This window comes from Odontesthes bonariensis, chromosome 21 (assembly GCF_027942865.1).
Source record: "Odontesthes bonariensis isolate fOdoBon6 chromosome 21, fOdoBon6.hap1, whole genome shotgun sequence".
In the NCBI taxonomy this organism is placed as follows: domain Eukaryota; kingdom Metazoa; phylum Chordata; class Actinopteri; order Atheriniformes; family Atherinopsidae; genus Odontesthes; species Odontesthes bonariensis.
In genome coordinates this window covers 5268019-5287803 of record NC_134526.1, presented here as the reverse complement: position 1 = coordinate 5287803, position 19785 = coordinate 5268019, and the positions used below count along the sequence as shown (strand labels likewise).

The 19785-nt window shown below is 44.2% G+C and overlaps 1 protein-coding gene across 4 annotated transcripts; it reads right to left on the bottom strand.

Annotated features, from left to right (window-relative positions):
* Nucleotides 1-442: 442 nt before the first annotated feature.
* srrm2 (serine/arginine repetitive matrix 2) lies at nucleotides 443-18803 on the bottom strand. 4 transcript variants are annotated; one of them, XM_075455000.1, is made up of 14 exons: nucleotides 18594-18803; nucleotides 15339-15590; nucleotides 14559-14654; nucleotides 12379-12564; nucleotides 11019-11105; nucleotides 10868-10936; nucleotides 10761-10787; nucleotides 10536-10652; nucleotides 8618-8759; nucleotides 6529-8525; nucleotides 3897-4580; nucleotides 2195-2275; nucleotides 1985-2092; nucleotides 443-856 (listed from the first exon to the last, which is right to left on the bottom strand). In XM_075455000.1, exons 2-14 carry the CDS (start codon nucleotides 15584-15586, stop codon nucleotides 802-804), a joined length of 3897 nt encoding a protein of 1298 aa, XP_075311115.1. In that variant the 5' UTR covers nucleotides 15587-15590; nucleotides 18594-18803; the 3' UTR covers nucleotides 443-801. The 4 variants fall into 4 exon arrangements, with proteins under 4 accessions (XP_075311115.1, XP_075311117.1, XP_075311116.1 ...); XM_075455002.1 differs by having other exon boundaries at nucleotides 8618-8756; XM_075455001.1 differs by having other exon boundaries at nucleotides 10868-10933.
* Between the last annotated feature and the right edge of the window lie 982 nt (nucleotides 18804-19785).

Sequence of the window (19785 nt, the reverse complement as noted above, 5' to 3'; positions counted from 1 at the left end):
GTGAAGTTTAACCGGAGTCAAATTCTTTGTTTGTTCACTCAAACCTGGCCAATAAAGCCGATTCTGATTCTGTCCCCGGTTTGAGTCCCGCATCGGACGGCCCTGTGCTGCGTGTTGTTCCCCCTCCTCTCTCTGAACTTTTATATCCAATAAAAGGCACAAAAGCCCCCCAAAAATTTAGTTTTTTTAAATTTCGAAAAAAATAAAAAAATTCTACAAAAATAAAACATGCGTTAAGGTGCAATAAAATATTTATAGGCATTAAATAATCTTTGTGTTAACGCGATAATAACAAGTTAACTCGCCCAGCCCTAGTCAGAACTGTCGCCTTCCTGTCGAGTTGAGCCATTTAACGCTGATCCCTGCTCTACCAGGTCAATAATAACTGCTTTAAGTCTGATTTTCACTGCACAGAAAAGAGATTTAAAAACTTCCACACAAATAAAATGTACAATTACCTTTTATTATTATTATTCTGATGAATCATTTTCAACAAAGAAGTTAACCACGTTTCAGTTTCTGCTCACATTACATGAAAATCTGTTACATGATAATAACCAAAGAAACAGACCGCTGGTATCTACAGGTGGAACACAACAATCAGTACAGGTACAGAGGAGCAGTGTGAACGTTACGGTTAGCTGTGCTCGTTTCCTACTCAGCTCATAAAAAGAAACGGCAGCCTCGCATCGCAGCTGCTTAAAAAAAACAAACAGGAGTTCCCCCCGACGGCCGCCCGTCTGCAGACGTCCAGCGGAGTCCAGTTCAAACGCAGAAGTGGAAGCAGCGGCTGGGCGGCGCTCATTTCTTTCGCCTGCTGCTGGACGAGCGGCTCGGCGACTGTCTGCTGCCGCTCCTGCAGGACGGAAACACACAAGGAGTCGCTTTTATTTCCCGTTTACAGGCTCCGTTAGAGACTCGTTAGTGTTTAAACCCGGAGATCTCAAACTAAACTGAGAGAACGGGTCCATGTGCACATGGCATCTTTTCCCTCTTTTAAAGACACAGGCTGTGTTCGAAACCGCATACTTCTCCCACTACTCAATATGCGTTCAACAGAGTAATACATTTGCATCACAAAATCGTTCTCCAGGAAAAAGTCAGACCTCATAATCTCTTGGCCCTATTTTCTCTCCCTTCGTATCACTGCCTGCTGCCTGCTGACAGCCGTGCCTGTTACGGTGTTTGAACACATCACAGCAGCTTTAAAATCTTTACTCTGGCTTCCAGTCAGTCACAGAATAGATTTTAAAAGCCTGCTGATGGTTTACAATCTGTGATCTGTTCAGAGAATATAAACCCAGCAGAGCTCTGAGATCCAAGGACTCAGGTCAGCCGGTCCAGTCCAGAGTCCAGACTAAACATGGAGAAGCAGCATTTAGCTGTTATGCTGCAAACAAGTGGAACAAACTGCCAGTGGAGATTAAACTTTCACCAAATGGAGACATTTTTAAATCCAGGTTAAAAGCATTTATTTTCTCATGTGTCTATGCATGAAATCTGCACGCTATCTTTGAACTTATCTGCTTGTTTTTAATCATTTAAATGATTTTATTTGTTTCTCTTTATATTCTTTTATGTATTTTTAATGCTTCTTCCACTCCCTGCTGCAATGCTTTTATTTTATGTAAAGCACTTTGAATTTTTTTGTACATGAAATGTGCTACAAAATAAATTTTATTTTATTTTATTTGATGATTTACGGTGTTTGCTGCTCGGTCTGCACATTGTTCTGAGAAGCAAAACGCTTTATTTTTTAAGCCCCAGCCAACTAGCCGGACTACCTTCGTCAACACCAAAACGAGGCTGGAACTCGGCTCACAGGACGCAGCAGGGGGTAAGAAGATGTTCATAAATGATGTTGCTGATATGGGATGTCATACAGCTTCATGTCAAAAGAGGTGAACTATCCCTTTAAACTCCCCTTTTCTTCCTTCAGCGTGTAATTTCTTGCTGCTTCAGTTCTGAAAATACAGATACGGACCTTTGGCGAGGAGAGGACGGCGCCGCTCTCATGTGTCTGGGAGGAGAATAACTGAGCGAGCGAGAATCTCTCAGCGAATCAGCCGGCACTCGGTGAGGCCTTGCAGGGCTGCGAGAAAAACACAAAAGTCTTCAAACTACCGACAAACAGATTCAAATGTCAGGAAAACATCCAGAAGTTCATCTTTGTGTCAATTCTGAAGAATGTTACCTCTTTTTCTTTGTGTCCTTTTCATCTTCAGATGACGATGAGGAAGAGGATGAAGAGGAGCTTTGGTCTTTCACTGCCTTCCTGTTAAAAAGGAAACAACATGACAATGATCAGTAAAGGTCCAAATATACTTCAGGAGGTTCTCTGTGTGGACTCGAGCTGAAACGATTCCTCGAGTAACTCCATTACTGCCCTGTTTCACACGGATAGTTATTACTGTCGCACAACGGGCTACGTTTGGAGCAGCTTGATTTGTTAGCTTAGCACGATAGCACAATTTAAGTGCTACAGCATCTCAGCAGAAAGCAGCCAGTTCATACATCGAGTCCACTGAGTGGAACATAAACAAGGGAACATTTCCCGTTAGCATTTTAATGGAAATCAGTTGGCTTGTTAAGTGAGAGGGAAGCTAGCAGAGAACAGAAGGGAGCTAGCAGAGAACAGAAGGAAGCTAGCAGAGAACAGAAGGAAGCTAGCAGAGAACAGAAGGAAGCTAGCAGAGAACAGAAGGGAGCTAGCAGAGAACAGAAGGAAGCTAGCAGAGAACAGAAGGAAGCTAGCAGAGAACAGAAGGAAGCTAGCAGAGAACAGAAGGAAGCTAGCAGAGAACAGAAGGAAACTAGCAGAGAACAGAAGGGAGCTAGCAGAGAACAGAAGGAAGCTAGCAGAGAACAGAAGGAAGCTAGCAGAGAACAGAAGGAAGCTAGCAGAGAACAGAGGGAAGCTAGCAGAGAACAGAAGGAAGCTAGCAGAGAACAGAAGGAAGCTAGCAGAGAACAGAGGGAAGCTAGCAGAGAACAGAAGGAAGCTAGCAGAGAACAGAAGGAAACTAGCAGAGAACAGAAGGAAGCTAGCAGAGAACAGAGGGAAGCTAGCAGAGAACAGAAGGAAGCTAGCAGAGAACAGAGGGAAGCTAGCAGAGAACAGAAGGAAGCTAGCAGAGAACAGAAGGAAACTAGCAGAGAACAGAAGGAAGCTAGCAGAGAACAGAAGGAAGCTAGCAGAGAACAGAGGGAAGCTAGCAGAGAACAGAAGGAAGCTAGCAGAGAACAGAAGGAAGCTAGCAGAGAACAGAGGGAAGCTAGCAGAGAACAGAAGGAAGCTAGCAGAGAACAGAGGGAAGCTAGCAGAGAACAGAAGGAAGCTAGCAGAGAACAGAGGGAAGCTAGCAGAGAACAGAAGGAAGCTAGCAGAGATCAGAAGGAAGCTAGCAGAGAACAGTATCAGGAGAAGAAATATTGCGTTTCCAGCCCTGTAAAAACTAGTTCATAACGTAAATTTTTCTGTTTTAAATAGTTATTAATGTAAAGCTACTGAATTAGTTGATGGAATACCTTAATAATCGTTTACTAACAGCACGTCTACACGTTGTAGCGTTTTGCTGCCACTTGGGGGCAGCGTCAGAAAAATGTGGATCAATCTGAGCAGTGAGCTGCTCCTGGTCGTAGCGTTTGACTTCTGTTCACTGAACGTTTTATCCTTCCTGTTATGAAATCAATGGGCCATCAGGGCTCAAACAGACCGTCAATCAGCGTCTGATCAATGCGACCGAGTTCTGTCCGCTTTAAAAAACAAACCCGTCTACGAGCGTGAGAGCGCCCTCAGCCGACCTGAAGGAGTGAAGCGGTTTAACCTGAACGCTTCGTCTTCATCAACCCAAAGACACTGAAGTTTTCACTCCGGCCTCTTTTCTCCTACTCACCCTTTCTCTTCTTCCACTTCAGAGTCGGAGCTGTCTGAAGAGGAGGATGAAGATGAAGAGGAGGAAGACGATGAGGATGAGGACGAGGAGGAGCTGGAGCTGCTGCTTCTGTTGGCTTTACCGCCTGCAGCCGCCTCGGTGCCGTTCACGGCGCCTTCTTTCCTGACGGCTGGTTCTGGCGGCTGGCGGGCCGCCGGTGACGGCTGCTTCCTGTTTGGACCCCGTGATGAGGGTCTGGCGTCTTGTTGGCGGCCGGCCGGAGATCTTTGGGAGGCGCCATCAGAGCGCCGCGAGTCCGACTGCGAGCTTCTTCTGCCTGAAGCCGGAGCGGAGGACGAGTCTCTGGAGGGTCCCAGCGAGGAGGAGGAGCGACTCTTCGGCTCGGGTTCCGGTCTCTTCAGGTCTTCCGGATCTGGCCTCCGGCTCTTCTCCGTCGGTGCTTTTGCGTCTTTGATCTCTCGGGGCGGCGACGGCGAGGACGAGGAGGAAGAGGAGGAGCCGGAGGAGGAAGAGGATGAGGAGGAGCTGCGGGGTTGGGGAGCGACCTTTGGCTGCACGGGTTCCTTTTCCCGTTCTCGGTCTTGTTGCGCCTCCCTCTGCCTCGTCCTCTCGTGCTCTCTTCTCTCTCGGGAAAGCGAGCGACTGGTCCGCCGCCGCCGCTGTGGAGAAGGAGACCGGCGGGACCTGGAGGTACAAAAACAATCAGAGTAACTTTAGTCCCGACATTTCAAACAGAAAAGAAACAGTTCAACTTTAGAACCGAGTTCATTCACAAAAGATGAAGATTCAGTTTCAATCTAAACCCCAGTTTTTGTGGCTCCACTCGGCAGCTCCACTCGTTTCCTTGACGATGAACAACAAGCTCAGAGGCACATAACCACCAACTTGTGGACTGAAGGAACAATAAATTTAATTTTGAGATTGATTGATTGATCACCCTGTCCTAGTTGCAACATCCTGAGACTCGGGCCGTCAATGGATTAAAATATTCGCGATTAATCACAAAATAAAAGTTTTAATATGTTCTAAATGCATCTGAAATAGATTTTTTTTATTACTCTTATCAACATGGTGGCAGACAAATATGCTTTCTTTATGCAAATGTATTCTATATTTAATAGGGCTGGGCGAGTTAACTCGTTATTATCGCGTTAAAGCATTAATTATTTAACGCCGATAAATATTTTATCGTGCATTAACGCTGTTTTATTATTTATTTTATTCTGTAAAAGTCTGTTGCTCACAGGCTTTTATTTTGTAAAAGTCTGTTGCTCACAGGCTTTTATTTTGTAAAAGTCTGTTGCTCACAGGCTTTTATTTTGTAAAAGTCTGTTCCTCACAGGCTTTTATTTTGTAAAAGTCTGTTGCTGTCTGCTGTGGAACAGGAAAAGAAAGTAATCGGCGGATCCACCAAACATGGAGAAGGGTACGGAACTTTTACTCGGTCATTTTCATTTTAAAGTTCTTCCAGACGGCGGAGTCGACAGAACCAAAGTCATCTGTAAACACTGCCAAGTTGAATTGTCTTCTCAGCGTAGTAGTTCCAGTCTAAAATATCACTTAAAGGCAAAACACACAACTGATGGCAGCAAGTCATTCAAGGAAACAGACAGTGGAGCGAGGCTTCTACATAAAAACTACAGAAAGATGCTGATGTTAAAAGTGTGTTTGCACAACAAATGTTATGGCACTTTCATTCATATGGCAGCACATTTAAAATAAAACTAAATGCTAAAAGCTATACACTACTTTTGGATTCTGCGTACAAATGCGATTAATCGTGATTAATCAGGGAAATCACGTGATTAATTAGATTAAACATTTTAATCGTTGATCAGCCCTAATATTTACATTAACATCCCAAAACTAATTGTCCTGATACAAACTGTCCAGAACTTTCTTCTTCTTTAGGTCACATTGACCTGAATGTAACATTCACACTTTAATAAAATAACTTCACAGGTTGTAACTGTGTCTAAGCTGCCGCAGGTGGAGGTGTCTGTTACGAACTACTAAAGCCTCGCTTCCACTGTCAGTTCGGGTCGGGTCAGCTTTGCGTTGCCACTGTACAAAGGGGACCCTCCTCCCCAAGGGAACCGGTCCTGTGTGCTCGGTACCCCAAACAGAAGGGCTACAAAAACGGTAACGGGTTCCATGGGACCGGTACGCTTTCGTGGTAATGGAATCACTGAAATAAGCGAACCGTTCTGAACCGACCCGTACCGGACTTGAGGATCTCTGCTTCAGCCGTGCGTTTAGCTAGCAGGTGATATCTAAGACCCGACGCACTCCGGTGATAACTCAGTTCACACCGACAGTAACGGCAGATAACTTTGGTCCTGTCTAGAGAACAATCTGGCAGGGTTTGGGAGATGAACTTGCCATTCAAAAAGACCCTTTTCTTTATCCAATTTAGCTTCTCGGCCACCAGATTATGCTACATCTCTTCCCGATTTGTCAAACTGCGGAGCGAACCAACGGTCATACCTACAGAACTTAGCATTTAAATCCCAACATTTATAAAGTTTTTCTCAGCTTTCAGGAGGCCAAGTAGGAACACTACAGAGTGGGTCAACAACACTGGCTTTAAACCGACTGTTTTTGAAGTGGTCTGCTGTATGGGAAGTATTACCTGTTTGGGAGATTTGGCCTTCTTAGGATTCTTGATGTGGACCTGCTGCGCCTCCTTTGGCTTCTGGACCTGCTGCGCCTCACAGCTCTGTCGCGTTCTCTATCCCTTTCCCTATCCCTATCCCGTTCTCTATCCCTTTCCCTTTCCCTATCCCGAGCCCTATCCCTCTCTCTGTCCCTATCCCTATCCCGGTCTCTCTCTCGGTCCCTATCCCTGTCTCGTTGCCTCTCCCTGTCTCGGTCTGACCAAGCCGGAGGAGGAGACGGTCTTCTGGACCTTGCTGGGGGTTCCTGATATTGTCTTGGAGGTGTGCGACGGGGTGGGGAAGGGATCGAGGTCCTCTGAGGGGGCGACCGCGACCTCCTAGCAGGGGGACCGGACATCGTGGTCCTCCTGATTCCGTCCCTTTCCCTCCCACGGTCCCTTTCGCCAGCTTTCGCCCCAAGAGGAGAGTACCTACTGCTGCCTCTGTTGACTCCCCTGCTGGGTGGGGAGGGAGGGGGACTGGGGCTGTCCATCTGTGTGGGACTGTAGCGTTCCTGTCCTTTAGCCTGAGGCAGGACCTCTTCTGCAGGAGCTCTGCCGGATGGTCTTTCCCTCTCATGTTTGTCCCCTCCAGCCTCTCTGTGGCTCTGGGATCGTCTGGTTCCGTCACCCTCAGAAGCAGAGGCAGAACTATCTTTTCCACCGTTGGCCAAATACCGTTCGACCGCCACCCCGATGGCGGACGGACCGCTTTTCTTGGGGCTGCTACTTCCACTCCCTGCTGACCCGGCTTTCTTGGCTTTTTCCTCGTCTTCAGAGGATGATGTTGAAGAGGAGGATGAAGAAGATGAAGAGGATGAAGAGCTATCGCTGTCACTGTCACTACTGCTGCTACTGCTGCTGCTGCCGCTGCTACTGCTGCTGCTGCTCCCTCGTTTTATCTCGGCCCGTTTCGTCTCGTCTTGACGCTTCTTTTCTCTTACGGGGCTCCTCGCCTTCTCCTGCCTCTCGGCGCTCCGTGGCCTCTCCGAAGGTCTCGGCCCATCTCTTCTGTTTTCCGCAGACGTTCGGACGTCCGCCTCAACTCTCTGTTCCCGCTGCTTTGTGGGATACCGGTTCTCTTCTTTGGACCTCTCCCTGTCGGGTTCTCGCCTCCTTTCGTTCTCCCTTTCTCGCTGACGTCCATTGGTGATGGGTGAGTTCGAGGCGGGCAGGAAGGAGTCGCGGGACGGATGTTCATCCCTTCTCCTCTCAGGTCTCTGCTGGTGAAGGGAAGCTTCTGCCTCGTGCCTTTTAGCGTGGTCCTTCTTGTCCCTTTCATTTAGTGTCCTTGAGTTGGAGTGCAGATCTCTCCTCTCCTTTTCGGGGGGAGGCGAAGGGGACGAAGAGACACGTCTAGTCTTTTTGTCCTGTTTGTTCTGTTCTTTTTCCCGCTCTGCGTCTTTACTCCTGACCCTAGTTTCTGGTTTAGGAGGAGGAGACGGAGAGCGAGATGAAGAGGTGTCATGTCTGATCCTCTGAGGTACACTTTCATTTCCCTTGTCTCTTTTTTCTCTGCTCATGGAGCGTCTTCCTTTCTCCATCTCAACGCTTACCGATTGCTTCTTTTTCTCCGTCTCTATGCTCCTAGAACGCCTCCTTTTTTCTATACTCCTAGAACGCCTCCTCCCCATCTCTCCACTCCTTGAACGCCTCCTTTTCTCTACACTCCTCGAACGTCTCCTTTTCTCTATACTCCTAGACCTCCGCCTCTTCTCCATCTCTATGCTCCTGGATCTCCGCCTCTTCTCCATCTCTACGCTCCTGGAACGCCTTCTCTTCTCCACCTCTCGGCTTCTGGAGCGCCCTCCTTTCTCACCTTCTCTCTGTTTGCTTCTTGATCTTCGCCCTTTCTCCTTCTCGACGGTTTTTGCCGTCTGCGGAGGAGGGGAGGGTGACGAGGAGTCATGTCTCTTCCTGGTTTTCTCCACCTCCTTCTGTTGTTCTTTTTCTCTCTCAACATTGGGCCTCCTCTGCATGACAGAACAAAGATTTGTTTGGTGTTTACGACTGGACAGTTTTAGTTTAGACTCAGCAAATAAATGTATAGCACTCAGAAACGTACCCATTCACCCCCCTGGCGTTGTGGGCTGTGCTCCTCGTAACCACGTTTCCTCTTGTCTGGCGATCTCCCCTGCCTTCCCTCATTGACATTCTTTGGGTCTTGGTCCTGTTGACGCGACCTTGGTGGAGGTGGAGACTGGCTGCTGTTAGAACAACAAACGGAAATAGAAACATTAACTGAATACCATCCTGAATTCAATCACATTTTTTAGGATTGAAATTAACCAATTCATACAAAAAAATGTACCAAACGAGGGTTGATGCTTGAGGACCGTCTCATGCAACCTAATGTTAACATCAATGTTTATTTGCATAAAAACATTTTTTGATTATTCTCGATTCACTTTACTGTGTGAAACTGTTTTAATTAGTCTTCTTGTAAGCTGAAGACACAAAGATATGTAGCCTACTGGGATATAAAACATTAAAAGTAACATATTCTACTTCCAAGCCCTGGGCTGAGCACCTCGGTGTTGGAGTTCTGCCCGTGAACAAGAGGGTCGGGCAGCTCAGATTACGTAGCTCTATTGGGAGCCTCTGTGTGGTGTCCTTGAGGGGCTACTAGTTAGGGTTCCCATTGTTTCCTTTGGGGGACTTCAATGCCTATCTGGGCAATGATGGAGTGACCTGGAAACACGTATTTTGGAGGAACGGCCTCTCTGATCTGAACCTAAGCTACGCTTTGTTTTTGGACTTCTGTGCTAGTCATGGAGTGTCCGTGACAAACTCCATGTTGGAGCATAAGGTTGTTCATAAGTGTCCCTTGGACCAGGCCATCTTAGGCCAAAGGTTGACAATTGCTTTATAGTCATATCAGCAGTCCTAGGGAAAAGATTAAGATCCGATTTATTGGTCATGCATACACACGAAATTTGTCCTCCGCTTTTAACCCATCCCATGGGACCGGTACGCTTTCGTGGTGGTGGAAACACTGAAATAAGCGAACCATTCTGAACCGACCCGTACCGGACTGCATAGTGGAAACGAGGTTTTTCAGGCACTTTCAACAGGGAGAGGCCCCGGGGCAGAACCAGAACACGCCGGAGGAGGGCTTATATATCCCATCTGACTTGGGAACGACTTGGCATCCCAGAGGACGAGCTCAAAGGTATCACTGGTGAGAGGGATGTCTGGTTTCTCTCCTGAACCGACCACAGATTAGCGGAGGACAATGGATGGATCTATAGATGTTCCAGCAGAGTTAGCTAAAGACTGTGGATAAACTCTATCTGAGGCTAATGTTCCAGCAGAGTTAGCTAAAGACTGTGGATGAACTCTATCTGAGGCTAATGTTCCAGCAGAGTTAGCTAAAGACTGTGGATGAACTCTATCTGAGGCTAATGTTCCAGCAGAGTTAGCTAAAGACTGTGGATGTGCAGCAGCCACTTTTCATCCCACTGTTTTAACAATTTGGTCCAGTTCAACGCTGGACTGAAGAAGCTGAGCCACAAAGAGGGATCAGTTCCAACTCTCAGAGCCTGAACTTCAGAGCAGGGAAATGGAAGCATCTGAGAAATAACTCCTCATGGTTTATTTATTGATTTATTTTCTCCTTTAGCAGCAGCTAACGCTAACAGCTTAGCTAATGAAGGTGACGTACACCAGCTAAGGAGTTTTTGCTGTTCCTTTAGCAGCAGCTAACGCTAACAGCTTAGCTAATGAAGGTGACGTACACCAGCTTCTAAGGAGTTATTGCTGTTCCTTCCTGAAAGATGAACATCATTGTTCCCACATTACTTTGTTAGCTGAAGCTTTCTAGCTGAACGGTTCCGTTCTGTAACTCAGAACGCAGCTGTGGGGATAAGGTGTGTTTCCAACACAACACCGCTCCTCTCCTCACTCTCTGTGTGCCAACGTTACATTTTCGGCATCTTTTTTAATAATGACTGAGATCTGTCCACCTATTATCAGTCTCCTACCTGTGAGCAGAGCTGGAGGAGACGCTTCTGTGTCGAGTCGACTTTGTTTTCGGAGGACTCGCACTTCCGCTCCTTTTTCTTTTCTTCTTTGAAACCTTCTGTTTTTCATCTGAGGAGCTAAATGTCGATGAGACGCGGAAACAGATGAGCTCAGCAATTATTTCACCATTAATAAAAACAGGGTTACTAAACGGCAACAGAGAGGCCTCATTTTAAAACACTCACCTGTCGTCGTCTTCTTCTGACACCTCACTGAAAAACATTTATGTTTCAGCATCAATGTAAAACCAACTGAATCAAACAGAGATGAGTAACGTCAAAAAGATGGGTACCGTTTCTTTTTCTTCTTTTTGGATTTCTTCTTCTCTTTGTGAGGAGACGGGGAACGACTCTCTGAGCTGCTTTGAAAAGGAAATCAGAGAAAACGTCAGACGCCCGCCCTCTCCGACACCTTTTTCAGTGTTAACAGGTAAATCATCTCACCTGTCTCTGCTCTTGTTTTTCTTTTTCTTCTTCCGACCGCGTTTCTTGGCAGGAGAATCTGAATCAGAGTCTGAAACTTCCACCAAACTGAGGGAGCAAAGAAAACAGACGAGTGATGGAAGGTGGTGGTTAGTGGAAGTAACACCAGAGTTTTGGCTTTGATTTCTTAGGCTCTTTGGCTCCCCCTACAGTTGTGGAATGTAACACCACCGTCAGGAAAACAAACCTCCATGCGAGCCCTGCACATGTAGTCCTGTGAAGACGCCACAAGGGCTAGAAACCAAAGTTGGTATCTAAACTGCAGTATTTGAGCTCATCGGGCTCTTGTGGGGAGTTTCACGCTGAAAACGAGTCTGACTGGGTCACATTTTGAACTATTTTTCTCTTTCTGTCAGAGGTTGGTGCTGTTGTGTTGTTGAACGTGTTCAGGTCGGTCAATTTTATTTGGGTTCCTCTTAGGGCCGGGCAACGATTAAAATGTTTAATCTAATTAATCACATGATTTCCCTGATTAATCACATTTGTACGCAAAATCCAAAAATGAATCCAAAAGTAGTGTATAGCTTTTAGCATTTAGCTTTATTTTAAATGTGCTGCCATATGAATGAAAGTGCCATAACATTTGTTGTGCAAACACACTTTTAACATCAGCATCTTTCTGTAGTTTTTATGTAGAAGCCTCGCTCCACTGTCTGTTTCCTTGAATGACTTGCTGCTATCAGTTGTGTGTTTTGCCTTTAAGTGATATTTTAGACTGGAACTACTACGCTGAGAAGACAATTCAACTTGGCAGTGTTTACAGATGACTTTGGTTCTGTCGACTCCGCCGTCTGGAAGAACTTTAAAATGAAAATGGCCGAGTAAAAGTTCCGTACCCTTCTCCATGTTTGGTGGATCCGCCGATTACTTTCTTTTCCTGTTCCACAGCAGACAGCAACAGACTATTACAAAATAAAAGCCTGTGAGCAACAGACTTTTACAAAATAAAATAAATAATAAAACCTGCGCTAATGCGAGATAAAATATTTATCGGCGTTAAATAATTAATGAGTTGACGCCATAATAACGAGTTAACTCGTCCAGCCCTACTTCCTCTCAATGCTAACATTTGGCTCCGCCTTCTTCCAGGTTCCCAACCTGCCCAGATTCAATACGACATGAAAGATGCGATGCCCAACCTGCTTCTGTCTGGATAACTTTATGATGGTTTGTTCATCTTTTAGGCCGCTCTCACCCCGGCGTTAAATCTACCGTTAGGTCTAATAAAATCTCTCGGAAGGGACAGCAGGAGCTGGTCTGGAGTGAGGAAAGAGGGGGAGTCCCTCCTTGTGTTGCTGGACAGAAAGCGTTTGGTGCTCACGTGTATTTCTGCTGCTGCAGCCGCTCCCTCTCCAGGCGTTCCTGCTCCCTCTTCTCTTTCTCCTTCTCCTTGCGGTCAGCGTGGAAGGACGATCCGTCCACGTAGTCGCTGGAGATGCCGAAAGCGGCGCGAAGGCGGTCGTTCTTCTGCTGGTTGGCTGCAGCCAGAGCGTGCGTCTCCGTCACCCTGAGGAAGCAAAAGCACATCATTTAATGAGATGCTGCCCGTGGAGAACTTTTAAAAACTCTTTACAAAAGCAACATTGTATCAGATCCTGTTGTTTTGAGCTCTCATAAATATCGTTACTCCTTAAAAAGCTTCAATATTTAAGGATAAAATCATAAAAAAACATCCTGCCAGATGTTCCCAAACCTGAGAGTACAGACGGCATCTTTTCCTTTAAAGCTGAAGGATCCGTCCAAGCAGAGAAAACACTAAACTAACCCGGACTAAGAGATCTGAACACATCACAGCAGCTTTAAAATCTTTACTCTGGCTTCCAGTCAGTCACAGAATAGATTTTAAAAGCCTGCTGATGGTTTACAATCTGTGATGTGTTCAGAGAATATAAAGCCAGCAGAGCTCTGAGATCCAAGGACTCAGGTCAGCTGGTCCAGTCCAGAGTCCAGACTAAACATGGAGAAGCAGCATTTAGCTGTTATGCTGCAAACAAGTGGAACAAACTGCCAGTGGAGATTAAACTTTCACCAAATGGAGACATTTTTAAATCCAGGTTAAAAACATTTCTGTTCTCATGTGTCTATGCATAAAATCTGCACGATATCTTTGAACTTATCTGGACTGTTGCTGGTTTTTCAAATTCATTTAAATGATTTTATTTGTTTCTCTTTATATTCTTTTATGTATTTTTAATGCTTCTTCCACTCCCTGCTGCAATGCTTTTATTTGATGTGAAGCATTTTGAATTGTTTGTACATGAAATGTGCTACAAATAAACTTGACTTTGACTAAACCTGCACCAAGTGTTGCTACATCTAAAAACATTGGCCCCCGTAACCGAGAAAATGAAAGAGCTGATCTTGCTGCAGTCTGTCATTGAGTTGAATCAGTTATTATATATATTATAGCAAATGATTATTCAGGAAATCAAGTGTTTGGATACGAAATATAACAATTTAGAAGAGGAAAGTCTACTCTAAACCAGTTTTTACATACAGTCACAGTTAGGGCTGGAAACACAACATCCCTCCTGCTGATAACAGGACTATAGAACAGAAGCTATTAGCTTCCTAGCTAACATCCAGCTGTGCTAACATCTGTTACCTTCTCTCCTGCTGTCTCTGCTTTCATAAACTGTGTTTTAATGCAGCTGAAGTCCTAATAAAGCCCTTATTTCCTGTTTTATTGTCTGTTATCAGACAGCACAGTGACTCAGAACAACAGCAGTTAACACGATATCTTAACCAGCAGTTCTCTGATGTTACAGATACAACACGGTCTGATAAAATGAGCCGTTTTTATTACTCTGGTTGGACTTTGATGGGACTCAGAATAATAGTTCACATTAACAGCTTCCAGGCTGAAGCTGCTCTGATGGGCAGAGGCACATTAAGGACAATATGATTGTGTGCTCATGCTACTGGGGTAGTTCTGGGGACAATTAAACAGAAATTAGCCACTATTTGTCCAACACGATAAACACAAGTTGCTGCTAGCTTCCTTCTGTTCTCTGCTAGCTTCCCTCTGTTCTCTGCTAGCTTCCCTCTGTTCTCTGCTAGCTTCCCTCTGTTCTCTGCTAGCTTCCCTCTGTTCTCTGCTAGCTTCCCTCTGTTCTCTGCTAGCTTCCTTCTCAGCTAACAAGCCGACTGATTTCCATTAAAATGCTAACATGAAATGTTCCCTTGCATTTGTTCTGCTTAGTGGACTCTGTGTGAACTGGCTGCTTTCTGCTGAGATGCTGTAGCATTGATGTTGTGCTATCGTGCTAAGCTAACTGGCTCTAACAATGGACAAACTGATTCAGATCAGTGCATCATTAACAGGCTTGTGCAGAACTTAACAATCTGTTGAAGAGATCCATTTAATCTGAATCATGTGTGTTGAAGCAGGGCAACATCCCTGGACATCCCTGCTGTAGGAGAACGAGACTAACGGAGAGTTTGGAGCTTTTTAAACGTTTTAAATCATTTCCCTAAACTGTTCAGTTGTGCTGTACTTACGACGGTTTCTGAGCAGTGGAGGGAGGAGGCTCCTCCTTCTCCTGCAGCATCATGCGGAAGCTGTTCACCTTCTCCTCGATCTCCTCTGCAGAATACCTGAGCGCCCAAACACAGCAAGTTCAACGATTCTCTCAGGCAGCAGCAACGAACATGAAAAACTTCAAACAAGACAAGAAGCCTTCTTAAAAAAAAAAAAAAAGTGATGCAGAAAAACTGCTCCGTGCATCTGTTCCTTCAGGATTGGACTGCTGTAATTCTTTATTATTGGGCCGCCCCTCTGTGGAACCAGCTGCCAGTTTGGGAGGCAGAGCCTTCAGTTATCAGGCCCCTCTCTGTGGAACCAGCTGCCAGTTTGGGAGGCAGAGCCTTCAGTTATCAGGCCCCTCTCTGTGGAACCAGCTGCCAGTTTGGGAGGCAGAGCCTTCAGTTATCAGGCCCCTCTCTGAGGAACCAGCTGCCAGTTTGGGAGGCAGAGCCTTCAGTTATCAGGCCCCTCTCTGTGGAACCAGCTGCCAGTTTGGGAGGCAGAGCCTTCAGTTATCAGGCCCCTCTCTGTGGGACCAGCTGCCAGTTTGGGAGGCAGAGCCTTCAGTTATCAGGCCCCTCTCTACCTTTGAGACCAGGCTTAAAACTTTCCTTTCTGATAAAGTTTATAGTTAGGGATGGCTCAGGTGACCCTGAAACATCCCATAGTTCTGCTGCTATTTGTTGGTTTTCTCAGCTGGGCAACTTTTTAATGAATGAATGAATAAATAAATAAATAAATAAAATATTTTTTACCCTTGCTCTTCCATCATGTCTTGCAGCTCGGCACATTTGACCTCGAGCTGCCTCTTTCTTTGGTGCTCCAGGATGTCGGCGTTGGGCTGTCTGTTGAGCTGACTCTCCAGCCTCTCCCGGTCCTTCTCATCCCGCTCGCCACCGCGTTCGTCCCGCGGCCGCTTGACCCGCAGGCTCGACAGATTACGCTGCACGTAGCCATTGGTGCCGCTGCCTCGCGGAGTCGTCAGGCCAATCCCATTGTACATGGTTCTGTGAGGATAACGGAGATGCAGCAGGTGGTTAAAGGGACATTACCCCAACATATCGGGCACAAAAACTGGGGTAATCCATCCTCCACCAGGGCCAACGCTGTATATCACAATTTAAAGAAAGTGATCCCTATTCATGTTTAAATTGACCAAGTTCCTCTTTTACCTACGTTACAACCAGGGCTCTAAATTAACTTTTTTGATCACCAGCCAATGTGGCTAGTAAGTTTCTGAAGTTACCAGCCAATCAGAATTTCCACTAGCCACATATTTTTCTGTGCAAAAAAGAAAGATGAGAGCCACTGAATTAATTTGATCAATTTATTAACTAAAGCTTTAAATTCATTTTACAGTGAAATTGGGAATGTATATCCAATTAAAAATAATTACAATAATTAAACTTATGTACATACAAAACTTATTCTAACATTTCATTACTCCTCAACCCTCACATACTATTCAGGGTCACATTTTTTGCACATAAAAAAAATAAAAAAATAACTTTAAAACTGATTTATATTCATGTAAACCCTGAATCTACAAAAATGGAAATATTTAACAACTTTCTAACCATGTTTTAGTGCAGATAATGCACAAAATTAAACACAAACTATGTGCAGAGACTAATTATGAGGGGGATACTGTGAAATGCTTAAACATCGTCCGAGCTCTCTGAACTGTCTTCGGATCCATCTAAATCAGTTCCATTTTTCCCTTTTCTCACAAAGTGTGGCCGGCGTGTGCGCAAACTGTCACCATGCCAGATTCAATATATTCAAAATATCATCCTCCTCCCCTCCTTTGGCAGGCATATCTTTTCTCTTCACGGCCGGCTGTCCCAACCATCGCCACATTTTGTTAGTGTTTGCGTCTGTATTTGTACCAATAACACGCTGTCAAATAATGCTCCCCCTTCTCAATGCATTCATTCACAATGATGGAGCAGAGTCACCTAAATAAAGACAGAAGTGTCCCAAATACAAAAATCAAAAGGTGAATGACACCCCATTTCTGCATGTTAAGCTAACTGCTTGTTAATACGATAAGTGTTTTATTACTTTGCATGTCTTCCAAAAGAGAAAATAATCAGACGCAGGGTAGCAAAACATTATGGGCGTGAAAACGAAACTTAGAAAATCGGCTCGGCGCATGCGCAAAGTAGCAATTCTCGACAAGCAGGAGAAGTCGACTGAACACCGGCGTCTATCGTATTTCCAAACCAAGAGTGACCCACTCCCCTAGAACGGCAGCCTCGGCAGATGCGTTCCCATAGAAACTGCGCTCGTGCGTCCCGCGCATAGACTGTATATAATAATTTCGCGTCCCGCAAAATAGATGGTAAAGTTCCTCATTTATCATCGGCCAAGCCGGCTAGTGAGTTTTTTTTAATACACGCCAAAAATAACTTTCACCCGCATTTGGCGGGTTGGCGGGTGTTAATTTAGAGCCCTGGTTACAACTATTCACAGTTCCTGAAACTGGGCTTCACCAAACGATATATTTGAAACTTTCATTCGACTCTAAATGAATGATAATCAAAAGCAGCTGACAGATGTTCAGGGCCAGGCTGAAGGCTGACTGGAACGGAGGTTTCTTCCGTTTATAAAGCCAATTAAAAAGGACTTCTGCTTGTGAATCAGTGATATTAAAAGGGAAAATGTTCTTAGGTCTCTTTTGAGTGTTTGAGCCGGTAAAGATCTGCGATGTAAAATCTATGAGCTTAACTGCATTTTCAAACTGAGGAAAGTAAAGTGTGTATATATATATATATATATATATATACACATACATACATACATACACACACACAGGGGCGCCGCTAGGGATTTTGGGCCCCATAAAAATCATTTTTATTGGGCCCCCAAACAGCCGGCCAGGAGGTCGGCGAAAATTTGTGATGCTATTTTACATAAAACTATGCATTTTAATGGTATTTCTGACTATCGTTCCCATATTTGTGAAAAAAGAAACACATGACAGTTGAGGTAGGTAACACTGAGCACAAGGAATCCAATGGAATTCATTTATTTGCTGCAACACTGATACTAAACTCTAAATTAGGCTACCTGAAAAATACAAAACATAAACGTAATGTTTCCAAAACAAATAAAGTTATTGTTACCAGTAAATTGTAAATAAAATATATTTGTGATTATAAGTTAGTTAATAACTTAGTGTCATTATTTTTTGTCAGTATTATAATTTTATTAGGGCCTCTCTGGGCCCCTAGAATCCTTCTCCTTTTACCCCCCTTTTCGGCACCCCTGTATACATGTAGAAGTGGTAAAGTATTTTAAACCAGGTTCCAGTGTGTTTCACAGTTTGCAGTATGTCCAGAGAAAAGCTTGAAGTTTTAGATCCCAAACAGCTCGTTACTCTGTCACTCCTCACATCTTAAACGCTCAGGGACTTCCCATCATAAAATGGCAGACATGGTAAACTTGCACTTGCCCGACAGCGTTGCATTGGTTGTGTTAGCAGTTTTCAACTAAAATAATCCGACTGACAAACTCGTTAAAACGACAAAACAGTCTAAAAATCAGTGCAACATCAACATAAACGACCATAAGAATCACGGCGGCATTTTGTTTTGTGTGAGCCATGTCTTTTTTCCACAGTTACTAAAAGTTTACGACACTCAGGGAGAATCCGAGGATTTACCCACTCCTACAAACATAAACATTTAATCTTTAATTGCAATTAATTTCAATTGAGGTTTATTTTTATGGCGCTTTAACACGTGCGCCAAATAAGGCCTGTTGCTACGTCTAACGATAAGATGGCACATTTCTGATAAATAACACTGAAAAAAACACTCCGAGTCGGATCAACCTGACAATTACCGAGCCTAAACTGTCCGATGTAATGTTGAGTTTATAAAACAGCCAGTAGATTGAACGTTTCACGTTTATTTACATCCGTTAAGAAGGCCCAAACACACATAAGCATAACTATTCACAGCTAAGCTAGGCTAGCTAAGCTAAGCTAGCTAATTGTTACGTACCAGCTTTTTACTCCGGAAGAGGAGAAAAACGGTGTCGGTGGAACTTTGGCTTCTGCTAACGTGCCGTGTGATCACACACCAATTCTGAACTTTTCAACAATTGCGTCCTTGAAAGTTTAAAAAAAAAATAATAATAAAGAAGTACTGCTAGCTTTGTTAGCTACCAGCTAGCTGATCCGGTCTCCAACCAACAGGATAAGCGAGATGAAACCAGGTGACGTCATACGCACGATCTGACGCTTAAATTCTGTGGCGTTCGAGTACAGAGGGAAAGGTGGAATATTTAACTTCACAGAGAATTTGAAACTGGAGCAATTTATGTACTTATTAAAAATAATAGAATTTATTTTTTCCACTTTATTTATTGGTTTTCACAATGTAAAATGATACATAAGACATACAGAAATACAGAAATATAAGAACACCCCCACCCCAAGGGGACAAGCAAAAAAAAATAAATAAATTGAATAAAACATATTAATTAAAGAAATGAAGACAAAATAAAGGTGTGTGAGAGAACATTTATGTGGTTTTCAGTAATGATGAATGACAATATATACATGACATATAGATAGACAGATAGATGGATAGATAGATAGATAGATAGATAGATAGATAGATAGATAGATAGATAGATAGATAGATAGATAGATAGATAGATAGATAAATAGATAGATAGATAGATAGATAGATAGATAGATAGATAGATAGATAGATAGATAGCTGGACGGACGGACGGACGGACGGACGGACAGACAGACAGACAGACAGACAGACAGACAGACAGACAGATAGATAGATAGATAGATAGATAGATAGATAGATAGATAGATAGATAGATAGATAGATAGATAAGTACTTTATTCATCCCAATTTGGGAAATTGTTGTGTTGCAGCAGCATACAGTAAAATATATGTAAACAACTAAAGTAAAAACAAGCAAATAGAATAAAATAGATATAAAATAAAAATAAAATAAAATAAAAATAGTGAATAAACATTAGTATATACAAATCTACGGTATGAAAAGTTTTTTTTGTTATTGTTTTTTAGGAGAGACATCAAGCCTATTGAGCTTGAAGTTCTCTTCCAGCCAGAGGGGGGGTGTTGAAGATGGTGATGGCTGCTGGTAGGAAGGATTTCCTGAATCGGTCCTTTTGACAGCGGAGCTGGATGAGCCTGTTGGAAAAGG